Consider the following 13,507-nt stretch of genomic DNA (forward strand, 5'->3'; position numbering starts at 1 on the left):
CAGTCTGAGCCTGATTAAACTGTATGCAAGCAGCAAGAATTGGCAAATCAGTGCGCAGTCTGCTGAGGGGATAGTCTACTCGTTTGTCACTGTATTATGACAGCAGTGATTTTGTTGTTTGAGCTGACTGCTCAACATGCGCTCTTCTCCTCTCACGCGAAATGGAAAGAAAGATGCAAGCCTTTCTTTTCCGACGGAAGACGAGAAGGCTCATATCCAGCTATTAAAAAACGACTAGTTATCCCCGTTAGACAACAGTTTGAATGTGTTGGAACTATTTAAAGACTTTGGAGTCGCGCGTAAAAGCTGCACCAATCCTAAGCACCGCGCAGAGAGTCGGCACCTTAAATTATGTCATTTCACTTTGAAATGAAGGAAAATTCTCAAAGATAAGAGTCGATGCGTTGATGGAACACCTTGATAAAACAAACAAACAAAATAAAGCACGTAATCAAATGTTTTCCATTTGAAAGAAGTTTCTGGGAGTTCAGTTCAGAGAGATGATCAGTTTCAGCAACTGACTGTAGATAAATATATCAGTCAATGAATCTGGAATAACTTAAAGCTTCCGGGTGGTTTTAAAACAACATAAAACTGTGAGACTCATAAATCCTGAACTGCTTCACAAATTATATCGGGATCAAGAAAGTAAAAGTAGGTTGCACTGAAACGATTTAAAATCGTTTTTAGAAAACGGCAGTAAGGTGTTTAAAAGCAAACTGCACACAGCAGAATATTCTTCCACACATGAAGCTCTTCTTTCTTTCTTTCTTTCTGAAATAAATCCACGAACACATATTTTCACGACAGTTCCTTTATGCAGTGTCTAGTTAAGCTTCAAACACAAAGTCCACATTCTAAGGACGTGAGGCCGTGCAGGATGACGCTTGAAAACATATATATATACATATATATATATGTTTTTCTTTCTTTTTTTTTTTTGCTGCATGAATTTGAATTTCGCAGCAAAACTCTGAAGTCAAAACGCACGCGCACGAGCAACCGTAAAGTTCATCCTCAGGACAAATGAGTTCATGTCTCCTGCAGGCGGTCCGTTCACTTCACATCAGCTGCGGCCTCTGCATGGCGTCCTGGTGAGGATGGTGGTGGTGGTTCGGGTACCAGTGGCCAAAGCTGTTCATGTAATTGTTCGGGTGCATCGGGGCTCCTTTGGTCGCCATGGAGACCTCCCAGAGCTGGGGTAAGGCCGGGGAGCAGGGGGAGATGGAGCTGGAGCTGTGGAGGTGCTCCCCCTCTGAGCCGCCGCCATGTTTCATGATCTTCTTGTACTTGGAGCGCTTATTCTGAAACCATATTTTCACCTAAAAAAATGAAAAGAAGGATGAAAACAGTTATTATTATTATTATTGGAGGGGGAAAAAAAACCCTCAATTCATTTCTCCGGCAGGTCTCCAGCTTCAGAGTTACTTTTGTAAATCCCAGACTTTTTTTATGAGGTAAACAAACATAATAGTTGAGTGACTCCAAACTTATTAAAACTGAGATCCCCTATTGTTGGTTGTTTTGTAAAGCCAGTGGTGCGTGAGTGTAGCAGCTTCAGACCGAGATCAGCAGGATTAAGAAATAAAAACAAGCCCAAGGCGCTGGTGGCAGAACGAGATTCAAATGATTACACACATTATGCGTGTTTTATTTCTAACAGTTAATGCGAAGAGGTGAATATTACAGACGTTTAAACAGCCAAACTCTGCTGTCTAAAGAAAACTACAGGAGGCGGCTCAGACAAGAAAAAAAGATCGATCAACTTCTGTCTGTCTGTCTGTCTGTCTGCCTTTGTTTCTCTTTTCTGTTGAAAGCTGAACGCCAAATAAAAAGCGCGAGGACACCTGAAGATGATTAGTTGACACTTGCACCTGCTGTTTTATGGGAACACGCGAGAACCGAAGCGCATGCACGAGACTGGCACCTCCAACCCAATTAACCCCCCCCAAATAATAATAATAATAATAATAATAATAATAATAATAATTAATAATAAAGTCAGTGAATAAATAAATACATTTTTTGGCTGACTAAATTTGGTATTTATTATTAATTTGGGGGATTTGCGCGTGCGGAGGCCCGCATGTCTAACAAAGGGAAAAGCAAGCAGCAAATTAAGCCAACAGATGAGAGCTGCATTAAAGGATCGAGGATCAGGTTTGTTCTGCGATCCCTGATAATACTGCTGAATAAAAAGGTTTCCCTTTCTTCACTTAGCAGAGCTCAACATTATTGTTCAAAGCCACATGGCTGCACACGCCTGATCAGACAACACAGTGAAACAACTCGGCCGGCTCTGGCTGGTGCGTTAGAATATCACTGCAACCAACTGGATCCCTGGTCAGTCCAGCTCCTGACCTACTTATTGATACGTAGATCAGTGACGATCAGCGGAGGAGCGGAAAACCCACCTGAGTCTGCGTGAGGCCCAGTTTGGCAGCCAGGTCTGCGCGCTCGGGCAGAGCCAGATACTGGGTCTGCTGGAAGCGCTGGTGCAGAGCCTGCAGCTGCAGGCTGGAGTAGATGGTCCGAGGTTTCCGCATCTTTTTCCCCTTGCCGTTCACCAGACGGACGTCCCTGCTTTCAGTCATCCCGGATTTGTTGGGATCTAAAAGAGACCACAGGAGAAAAAACAAAAAACCACCAACAAAACAAAAACAAAATAAAGATAATATAAATAATAATAATAATAATAATAATAATAATAATAATAATAATAATAATAATAATAATAAAAACAATAAAAGTTTTATTAGACACTTTTTGACCTTTTGACTGACGGGCCTAAAGTATGGCTGCAGGCTGGAGAGGTCACAGGCGACCCGCAGCCGTTTTATTCAAATAGAAAAACAGAAGGTTTATATATATATATATATATATATATATATATATATATATATATATATATATATATATATATATATATATATATGTATAAATAAAATTCTATATCAGAGTGCGCAGTTACACTTTAGCACTGATTTATTTTTGTTGCAGTTTTTCTCTCATACCTGTCCTCTCTAATCGGCTGTGGCTCAGGCCGCCGCTGCTGTGGCTGCTGTGCTGGTAGGAGGACAAGTAAGCGGACGGCGGGTGAGGGTTCACCGTGCCCGGGTAGGCGTATCCCAGCGGGGGGCCGTAGGACGCGTTGCCAGGAAAGGGACCTTCGTGCTGAGAATGTCCCGCAGCGTGGAGGCCATGCACGGGGTAAATGTGTGAGAGTCCCGGGGAGTGCTGCTGGTGCGCCGGGTGTCCGTGGCCGAACTCCAGGAAGGCCGACTTGGAGGGATCGGAGCCGTTCACACTGTCGGGCATGAAACCCATAGACATCATTTAGCTAATGCGCGAGTCCATAAAGCTGCCGCTCTGAGGAGGAATTCATGAGTTTCTGTCAGAAAGCAAAAGAAAACTGGAGCAATTCCCCGCTTGAATCCGACGCGCCGTTCGAGAGGCAAACATCCACGCAGGACGGAGTCGCGCCGGGCATGTTTTTTTGACAGGTGTCTCTAGGAGGTGGAAGGAGATGAAAAGCGAAAGGTGTCCCGGGTTTAGGTCAGAAGAGGAGCTGACATGGTTCTTCAAACGGATCGGGCGTGCAGCGCCTCAAACGCGCAGCCTTCCATCGCAGAGCGCTCTGATTGGTCTGCAGCAGTCGGCTGTCACCGGAGCTGCACCATTAACTTCATTAATACGGGACCCAGCCAGGGAACACCTCCTCCCATCGATCAGCGAATACATGGATCAGTCCCGGGTTAAACACACAGCGCTCCGAGAGGACGGACGAACACACTGTTCAAGATCAAATGGATCAAACGAAAATAAAATTCGGCAAATTTTTAAAGAAAATCCATATTCTCTCATGGAAAAGTGTAATAACAAATTGAAATGAATTTCCACTTAAAAAAACATTTAATGTATTTAATCATGTTTTTAATTTTACTTAAAAAAACAACTCTTCAAATTGTAAATAAAGGATCATCTTTAGTCTACAGTATTTTATTTTCATAATCATTTTATTCGTGCAACCTAAAAGGTTTATGTCATAGTACAAAACGTGGCCAGATAATATGGTACTTTGTCTTTGAGGAATATGAATATTTTTCATTAAATGAAAGTTAAAAAGCAAACTTACGTCCCAAAGCAGCAACACATCCAGGCTGAACCCTGCAGACAGACAACAGAAATGAGAGAACAGATTTATCTGCGTTTTCTGAAATGTATAAATATTTTTATTTTTCAAATCTACAACTCAATTCATTCTGTATCAGTTATTCCACACATTAATCTTCAGAACAAATCGATATTAGCTAAAAATATTTTCCTTAAAAAACCAACAAAAAAACAACAAACAAACACAAAAAACTCCAAAAACATTGAAATTGAAATTTTTGTTTAAATTGAAGCAATTTTTGAATATCGTTCAGAGGGCTTTTCTTTTTTACGTTACCAGTCCAGCATTAAATTCCACTAAATAATAGAATCCATAAAATGATGTCTACTTACTTCATTGCATCAGAGTAATCTAAACCATTTATAGTTATTATAGTATAGTTACTTAGTATGTACATGCATTAGATCAGTATTTAGCCATTTACAATGAATAATGTTTTTTGCCATAAAATGTATTTTTTGTGTAATTATTGTTAGTATTTTTACTTGTTCTACTTTAAACATTATTTATTTGTTCAGTTTTCCTTCCAAAATATTTGCTTTCATACACTCTTTCAATTTTACATTACTATTGTTTATTGCTAAATATTACAAATCTTTATTTTGCAGTCATTTTGTAAGTGATTGTTTTTGAAGCTATCAGATGAATGTACACAGGCATTAAATAATATGCAAATAAGGTTAATATTTTATGACTATTTGATGCATCGCATGTCATTTGTAATACAAAAAAAAATATATATATATGGTGGCTATTACAGATCCCTGTGGTACAACACAACTGACCATCAGTAAATCAGAAGCAGCAACATTCATTTGTTCATACTGATGCTTCAAGTTCCAGTATTGCCTTGTTTCACTATTAATACGCTGAGTTTGCAGAAAGTCTTCTTCAAATCTATGATCAAGTCTTAGGACAGCAGGAACAGAAATATCCAAAAGTGCAAACGACGTCTCGTTTTAATAAAAGGAATATAACTCATATAACTCATTAGTTACTGTTTCTATTTAGAATTAGTAGAAGTAGGGAGGAAACTGCAGTCGCAGCAGTGTAGAATGCCCCTGTGTCCACCTCTCAGCCTGGATTTACACTCTTTGGAGGGCTGAACAAATCCACAGGTGGAGAAAAATTCCCCCACAGCGCCTGGACGCACTTATTCGTGTCCCGGCTTATTCAGATACCTCCTCTACTCTAAAATAAATCACTGGGCCCACGATGTGTGCTGCAGCGAAATTACTAACAGAACTTTGGTGGGTTGAGCGGCAGCGCCGAGCCGCTGTCCAACCCCGTCATTTTGGTCATGTCCTACCCTGTGTGCTGCTACTGGGAACCCGTGGCATCAAACGACGGTCCTCCCAAGAAGAGGAGGGGGTGGTTGAACCGTTTCCAAGCGTTTAAGACGGAACAAAGCCACAAATTATTATCACTGTAAAAAAATTTAGCCAACTTAGAGGGAAGGGGGGAGATGATTGTGGGCGACAAATTTCTGACTTCATCCATATGAGGCCTTGCAGATGTAACCCAAACCCGTGGCTGTGGGAACGGTGGGAACACACTGGTACAAACTAGTCTCTGCGTTACGTTTTTGTTCAGCAGAACACTGTGAGCTGAAATTCCATTTCAGACACATGCACTGAAAGCAAAATAGAACTCTTTGAAGACCGGGAAGACTATGGTGGCTATCCTGAGGCGTCTTCGACATCTGAAAGCACAGGAACCAGACTGTGACAGCCAAACAGCGTGCAGAGGAGGTGTTGGGACAGAGACTCTGAGGTGAGGAGGAGGACCTTTTTTTTTTTTTAAGGCTTGTAATTATGTCAGCATTACGGGTGGAGAACAAAGATGAGCCCTGCAGTCATGATGCAGGGCTGTGCAGGACCTGGCCCGGGTCGTTGCCCTGCCAGCACAACCCAAAAAGGGCTGGAAGTGTGGAACAGTCACAGGCCTGAATGCAGGTCAGACTTTCTGGCGTCTGTTGGCTGCAAAGTTGGCACGGTTCATACTGCTGCTGGAGGTGTGTTTGATAGAGGTGCTCTCTCTCTCTCTCTCTCACACACACACACACACACACACACGCACACACACACACACACACACACACACACACACACACACACACACACACACACACACACACACACACACACACACACACACACACACACACACACACCAGTTGATGCAGAGTGACAGCATTCTTTGTGTACAAACTAAAAGCACATTCCCATGCAACTGCTGCAGCTGTGATCTTCCTCTCTGGTACGTCATGTTCTACAAGTAACCCTCTGTTGCTGGGGCCGAGCTCAGGCCCCCATCATGGACACATACGCAACCCTGCGTGTCCCTCCTGATGCAGGACGTTACCATGGTTTCTAAAGCAGTGGTGCATCCCTGTGAAACAAGCTACAAGAAGCAGGAAGGTATCCATTTAATCGCACAGCAAGTCTGGCTATGATTCTAAAGCAGATAAAGCCTGTCCAATTTGAATGAGTGTGAATATCCTTTCTGTTCTCTTGCTACGTTTTTGTTGTGTATGGAGGAAGAAAAAAAAGCCTTCACTGGCAGTGAAACACACTAAACAAGACGGCTGTCAGTCCTTTATGCATCAACAAAGCCAAGGCAAACAAAAGGGCTGACATTTTTCTATGACTGTTTTCTGCTGCAGGCAAAAGGAGCTGAGGAGGAGCCGCAGTAAGGGCACAGGATGATCGACCCTAATCTGTCCTCTGGGCGTCTTCACACTGGAACACTCATGCTTCCATCGGCCCCAATCCCATTCCTCAAGTGCAGCCATTTTTATCTGCAGAAATAGTTCTGGCATGTTGGGTCGAGGGTTCAGCACAATCGGATCATCACTTCTGCAGACTAATGTTTTTTTTTTCTTTCTACATTCTGACTCATGTGAGTAAAAACAGGAATACGTTAATAATGTTCTTCTGGAGTCTTGCTTTACACTGCGAGTGACAAGTTTATTACCAAAGAAGAATCCCATTAATTCCATGAACTGATTTCTGTTTCCTCTTAGAAATGATTATTCTGAAGAAACAAAATCTTCATGTTTGTATCCATATGGCAATATGTATTTAAAAGTCTTAGTTGCAGTTTAATAATGTGATTTCTGTTTAACAACTAGATTTTTCATTTATTGTTTTATTATATGCAGTCAGTTTTATTTATGATATGAGACCTTTTCTGTTTTTTTGTTTATTTTTCTCACCATTTATACTTTGACCTGCAAAATGCTCCAACTGCCGATTATTATGGTGAATATTATTATACGTCTATTTTTAACATACACTCACTGATGTGTATTATTGTGAAGCTCAATGCTGTTTATTATTGTCACCAGATATTGAACCATAAGGTACAGACTGTTTACTCTCTCTCTCTCTCTCTTCCAAAATATTTAAAATAAAGAAAAATTTTCTTTACTTTAAGTTTAATCTTCAGACAAAAAATATCAGTAATCTGTCATTTCATTGTTTAATAATCATTATTATTATTATTGTTAATAATAATAATGAACAATATCATATTCATATATTTATGCATATAATATGGTCTATGTAGCTACAAGAAAAAAAACAAAAATCTAAAATAAAAAAGAAAACAAAGATATATATTTGATCTTCTATTTCATATATTATATAGGTCTTAAAGTCAAAGTCAAACAGATTATAAATAACACATAGCTTTTTTTCTGTCAATACAACATAAAGTAACACCGTGAGCATTAATGCTTGCAAATATCCAGACTTTGTTCATTACTATTATCATCATTGTTTCATTTTATTTCTGTTTTATTTTTGGTCCAGTAGTTGTCGCATTTAAACTCCTGGCTGGTTGAATGAAGGTCTAACGGTAATGAAAAAAAAAAAGAAGAAAAATCTGGATTCCATTTACCGTAATCGTAAACTCAAGTCCGTCGTGCTGAGTCTGGTGTCACGTGGGGGCAGTGGAGTAACATGGCGTCATTAGTCTAAACTACGCGAGGTTTGGTGTTTTGTGGAACCCCTACACACGCCTGGTTAGGCCGTCACCCTTCCCTGAAACCCCGGCAGGAGGCCGGGAGAGTAAGGGGGACATGGAGGGCACAGCACTGGCACCGCTTTGGGGCTTACAGCTCTGGGCTCCACAAACAGCTGTGTGTCTGCTCCACATCTGGAAGAAGGAACCCTGTCTGGGACCATGCCCTTGGTGTTTACAGCCCTCTTGTTTTTTCACACTGACATAAAAAAAAAATCTTGCCAAAAAAAAACCACATTCCAAACTTATGCAGCTCAACATGGGAGAAAAACTATAGGCTATTTTCCACTGTAAATCCTGTCCACAGTGCATCACGAGGGGGTGGGAGGGAGACAACAAAACACTTCAGCTGCTCAGGAGGGAATGGTGGCAGGGGACAAAGTGTGTGAATCCTGAAGCAGTGGCATCGCCTGCCGCTGCACAGCTTTCTGAGGACTTTATCATGGCATCACAGCAGGATTTCCTTCAAATCATCCACCATGATGGAAGTCAGAGTGAACAGTCTATAAATTTGCTCAGTAGAGGCAAGAAAAAGATCGAGCTGTCTATAAAATCACGTTAAAGACGGACATTTCCAACAAACTACATGTGTGCGGATAGGAAAGCTGTTCACAGTGAGTAAACAGCTTTACATTTTCTGCTCTTTCTTTATATAAGGTGGGCTGACAGGTGGAGGTGCTAATGTTAAACACAAAAATTTACCAAGGGGAATCACACACACACACACACATGCACCCCCCCCCACCCCCCCCACACACACACACACAAACACACACATTGACACACAATAACACGGCTCTAGGTTGAAGACCGGTTTACCAGGTCCCAGGATTATCCATCTGAAGTTACCAGGCCCTTTGGTAACGTGAAGCCCCCTCGTTTTATGCTCTGCAGGGTGTTAGGGTGGGATGCCAGGGCTCGATGTGGGAAAACACTCTGGATGCTGTGTGTTGGCAGCAGGACGGGTCATCTCTGAATTGTTTCCAGGTTAAGTGACACGGCTGTGGATTGTTAACATCTATCTCCTAACATGCATAATGATCATAAAAAATGACTTTCTGTGGAAAGACAAATGCCATAACAGGTTTTTGGCTGAATAGTACACAATCTTACCCATCTGCAGATGATACACTAAAGATATTTTTGAAAGTGGATAAATATTTGGTTGCACACAGAGCTTTCAAAGCTGTGAGGTCAAAGCCTTTTCTTTATAGCTCTTCAATGAGAACAACTTGACAGGATCAAGTTCAGCTCCTGACAACAAGGCCTGACTCTGTCAAGTGTTAAGTTCCATTGTGACCTACAATGGAACACAAAGGCCCCACAGGGCCCAGTAGCTAACATGCTCCCTATCAGGTGTCCCCCAGAAGAAGAAGAAAAAAACTTGGCAAATGGTTATAGCGATATGCGTGTATGTGTTTAGGTTTGAAACTCGTGATAATGTTTGAAAGTTTTACAAAACAAGTGTCTTTAAAATGCTAAGTCGCCTCAGATTTTCACCACTGGACACAGTCTCAACCAATGGAAGTTGTTTTAGTTAACACAAATCAGTGGTTCTGGAGAACTGTTTGCTCTCTTAAGTAAGAAAACAGAAAAAGTGAAAAATAGAGTTAAACTGAGCAAATTTAATGACGTCTTCAAGTTGATTAGTTATAAAAAAAATAATCTCTACAAACAGAAATTTACATATTCATCAGTGTGACTCTGTGTGCGATCCTAATATGTGTTCAGTTACAATATTTAAGTAATACACAAGAAGACTTACTAGGTAGTCATGGACACCTGTTGCATATTTACTAAGAGGAAAACTTAGGATGAAAAACACTGAAAATTTCGTGAAGATCCCTACAAAAACCTTTGGCCATATTTTAAAAAAATAAACTTTAAATATTAGTTTTTCCTCTTAGACATTTTTGATCTGTACTGTACCTTGGTTCCTTAGTGGCCAAGGGTGTTTTTCAAAGAGCTATGCTTTATCAGGTGACAATAATCCAGATATTAAAGAAAGCAAAATTTGAAAGTCGAGCATGGCTAAAGCAGCGCTAAGCTAAACATTCTCACAAAGCTTTTGTTTTCCTCCATCCACTTGACCATTTCTTCTCAGTCTTTGACATCTTCTAGCAAAGTTGCGTGAACAAAATGATTCAGATGGTCAAGAGACGCCAAGACGTCTTGTATGCCAAGACGGAGCGTCTTTGTTTTTATTTTTTACAAATGAATAAAAGCTGATTGATCAATATTTCAGACGGCTGGCCAAACCAAGGATCAGAAACATATTCAATGTAAACAGGGTGTGGTTAAAAATGATCAGGAAATAATAGAGGCTTTTTTTTCTATAAATTACGTAAGGACAAATTTAGCCAACTTGATAATTTATGAACTACCTACCTAGAGGGACAATGCCTGGGGTACAAAATGAAGGTACAATTGACAAAGACGAAAGTTGACATAGAACCAACGCCTTGACAGAGTGACTAGGTTTTCAGTTTAGCTAGAAAGGTAGATCTGTCTGTCTAAGTGATTCAATCTGAAAGATCCTGGATTCCACAAAAACATGTTTAAAGATGTTCCAAACAAAACAAAACAAAAAAACAAGAGGTAGGGCTGGAGCCCCCACCCCTTGTTTGGGAAGAAGTGACTAACTTCCAAAGAAGTTAGTCACAACCAACATGATCATTTAGTTTAACACTAACCATGTGATCCAGTATTTATCTACAGGGTACCGATGGTTGTAAGTGAAATGGAACTAAAGACAAGTTAACTGTGATATTCAGCTGCAGAGCAAATTGTAGGCGCTCCAGTGACCCTGGCTTCATCGAAACATTCTGCTGCAGTGCTTCAGGTGGTTAACCTTGTCATATTAAAGTGTTTGTCTCAGGAGGGCTAGACGACGGAGGCCGGCATTCAAGAAAGACATCTTCCCTCCCACAGACCCCCACACCCCAAGCTCAGATCAGTGGATTGTCAGCGGCTGCCTGAAGCCTGCCAAGGAACATCAAAGCCTCTGACACTCACTCAGTGCATCTTTGAACCTCACCAAAGCCACGCCCTCCCAGCTCGCCTTCCTGCCTGCATCCGTGCGCCACCAACTGCAAAGCATTCCAGAAGAAGGAGAGAGGGAGAATACGATCGGAGAAAGTCCTTCATGGATTTTGTTGTTGTTTTTCCTGTTTTCTTGTCTGAAAAACGAAGTGACTCAGATGGTGCCGTGTTATGGCGAGGGGACGGCCCAGGTCTGAGCAAGCCCATTTCCAAGGGGGTGGGGGGCCCATCAGCTCCCCGCCAAGATTGATGGCTGTGGAAGAGCGACCTGAGGCAGAGATCAAAGTCAGACAGGATACATACACCTCAGCATTTAACTCTTCCATGTCTTACCTCTTTTACACAAGTCATGCCCGTCTCTACCCTCTAGGTGCCGAACGCTACTGTCATCAAACATCACTGGACAAAAGGTAGATTAGTCTAAAATGAAGTAATATATAAACTTACAATTTATTATATTTATTCAGTTTCCACCATTTCAGTGTGAGGATCTTTTCTTTTCACAGCAGAGCCCAGCAGTGGTAGCTATTTGCATTCCAGCTGTAAGAGAGAGGACAATTAAGCCATTTCCCCTCCAATCTATCTCCTGCCAGCCAGTCAACCCGGCATCCCGGGACATCAATGGGAAGCCCAGCTGCACAGCTCATGTGTGCCAGGCTGTGGGACGAGAGAGAGGAGAAGATTGGGGTTAAAACCTCCCCTGGCCCCAGATTGGCTCCATACCTGGGTCAAAGCTCCGTCAAGCCAACAGCTGTTGCCAGACAGAAGTTCTCACCCCATCTGTGAAAGCACAAGTCTGTTTCTGGCTTTCACTCATTTGTTTTCTTTAAGACTTGAGGTTAAAACTCTGTATTTCGGAGTTAATACACTGCACCTGAGAGCAGGGCGCTAAAGCAGTTGCAGCAATGGGTTAATTTTACCCAGGGTCCTAGTTGTTTCCCTGTGCTTTCTCCCCCTGCAGGCGATCTTAGACTGGCCACTCCAAAATCAATTAGCCAAATCAGATTTCACAAAAGTAGTTGTGTTCTGCTTTCAGTCCAGCGGCCACGGGCCCTCAGGTGTTATAAAATCAGCTTAAACTTGCAGGCAGTGGGGCTTGGTTTTACTTAGGTCAGATTAGAACCAACAAAGAGCCACAGATATCTCACCACACCTGTGTGACTTGCTCCTCAATGGTCTTTAGTTAGGAGGAGCTTTGCTTGTTGCACAGAAGTTAATCTCCAAGCTCTTTATGGGCCATTACAGGCAATGTTCCCAGTGACTGTCCAGGACTTTGGCCATAATCGCAGAGTCATCTTGTGGCAGGGACTTCCATGTCCACCGCTCCTCCGCTGAGCTCAGGTGATCAATCATTTACATGTGTAATTAGGAGCAGGTGTCAAAACAGAAACTGTACCCTCTCTCTGGGACCCTGTGTGTCTGCTGGCCTGACGTCAGACTTGGCACGCTGGAGGTAAACAGGCTCAGGGAGGAGGACACAGAGGGAAACAGCAGGAGAAATCAGATGCTGACAAATTCAGCTTCCTCTTATGCATAACCACCAATGTAAGAACATGCACTCACCTCCAATAGGATACACCTGTTTCACTTCTCCCATTAAACACAAAGCAAGTCTCGCAATCAGCAGCAGCCACATGGAGGAGGAGACGGAGACCACAACGACTGCAACTACGTCGGACACGGCTCCAGGGGAACCACCAGCTGGTGATGAGAGCCCATGGCCTTATTTAAACACAATATACTCTTTCGTGGGTGTTAAAAATTCGTCGTACCGCATGCAGTTTGTTATTCCTGCCCGAAGATGTGGAAATTCTATCTTAGAAAAACTCCCCGTCCAACTTGAAGAAACACATCGAGGTAACGTCTTATGAAATGGTTATAATCCTCCTGTTTCAGTAACTATAGCTTGGTCACTAGACACTACTGTATTGTGAAACGTTGACCATAAATGAACTTTGTTTGGCATTGTTTCAGTTCCACACGTGGTGTATTTAGCTTAGGCTTAATGTTGACTGTAGCAGGCTACCTAGACTCCTCTGTTCAAGGGGGGACAGAAGCCATAGCGATAGCAATTTAGACTAAATTTAACGAATATAGGAAAGGCATGCAAGTTCAAAACCAGGTTTACAGATGCCAATAAGCTGCATTTCCCTCCCAATTCTTTTTTTCTTTTGCATAATGACCAGTTGTGTGCACCACCTACTGACTGTAGCATTGACTGATTCACTGATTTGTGAAGTAGAGTAATCGTAACAGATCTTTTTC

General features: G+C 41.9%; 1 protein-coding gene across 1 annotated transcript; it reads right to left on the reverse strand.

The window, feature by feature from the left end:
* Positions 1-798: 798 nt before the first annotated feature.
* dlx4b (distal-less homeobox 4b) lies at positions 799-3,837 on the reverse strand. The gene is made up of 3 exons (XM_028028788.1): positions 3,015-3,837; positions 2,415-2,611; positions 799-1,322 (listed from the first exon to the last, which is right to left on the reverse strand). Exons 1-3 carry the CDS (start codon positions 3,334-3,336, stop codon positions 1,062-1,064), a joined length of 780 nt encoding a protein of 259 aa, XP_027884589.1. The 5' UTR covers positions 3,337-3,837; the 3' UTR covers positions 799-1,061.
* Between the last annotated feature and the right edge of the window lie 9,670 nt (positions 3,838-13,507).

This window comes from Xiphophorus couchianus, chromosome 9 (assembly GCF_001444195.1).
Source record: "Xiphophorus couchianus chromosome 9, X_couchianus-1.0, whole genome shotgun sequence".
Taxonomy (NCBI): domain Eukaryota; kingdom Metazoa; phylum Chordata; class Actinopteri; order Cyprinodontiformes; family Poeciliidae; genus Xiphophorus; species Xiphophorus couchianus.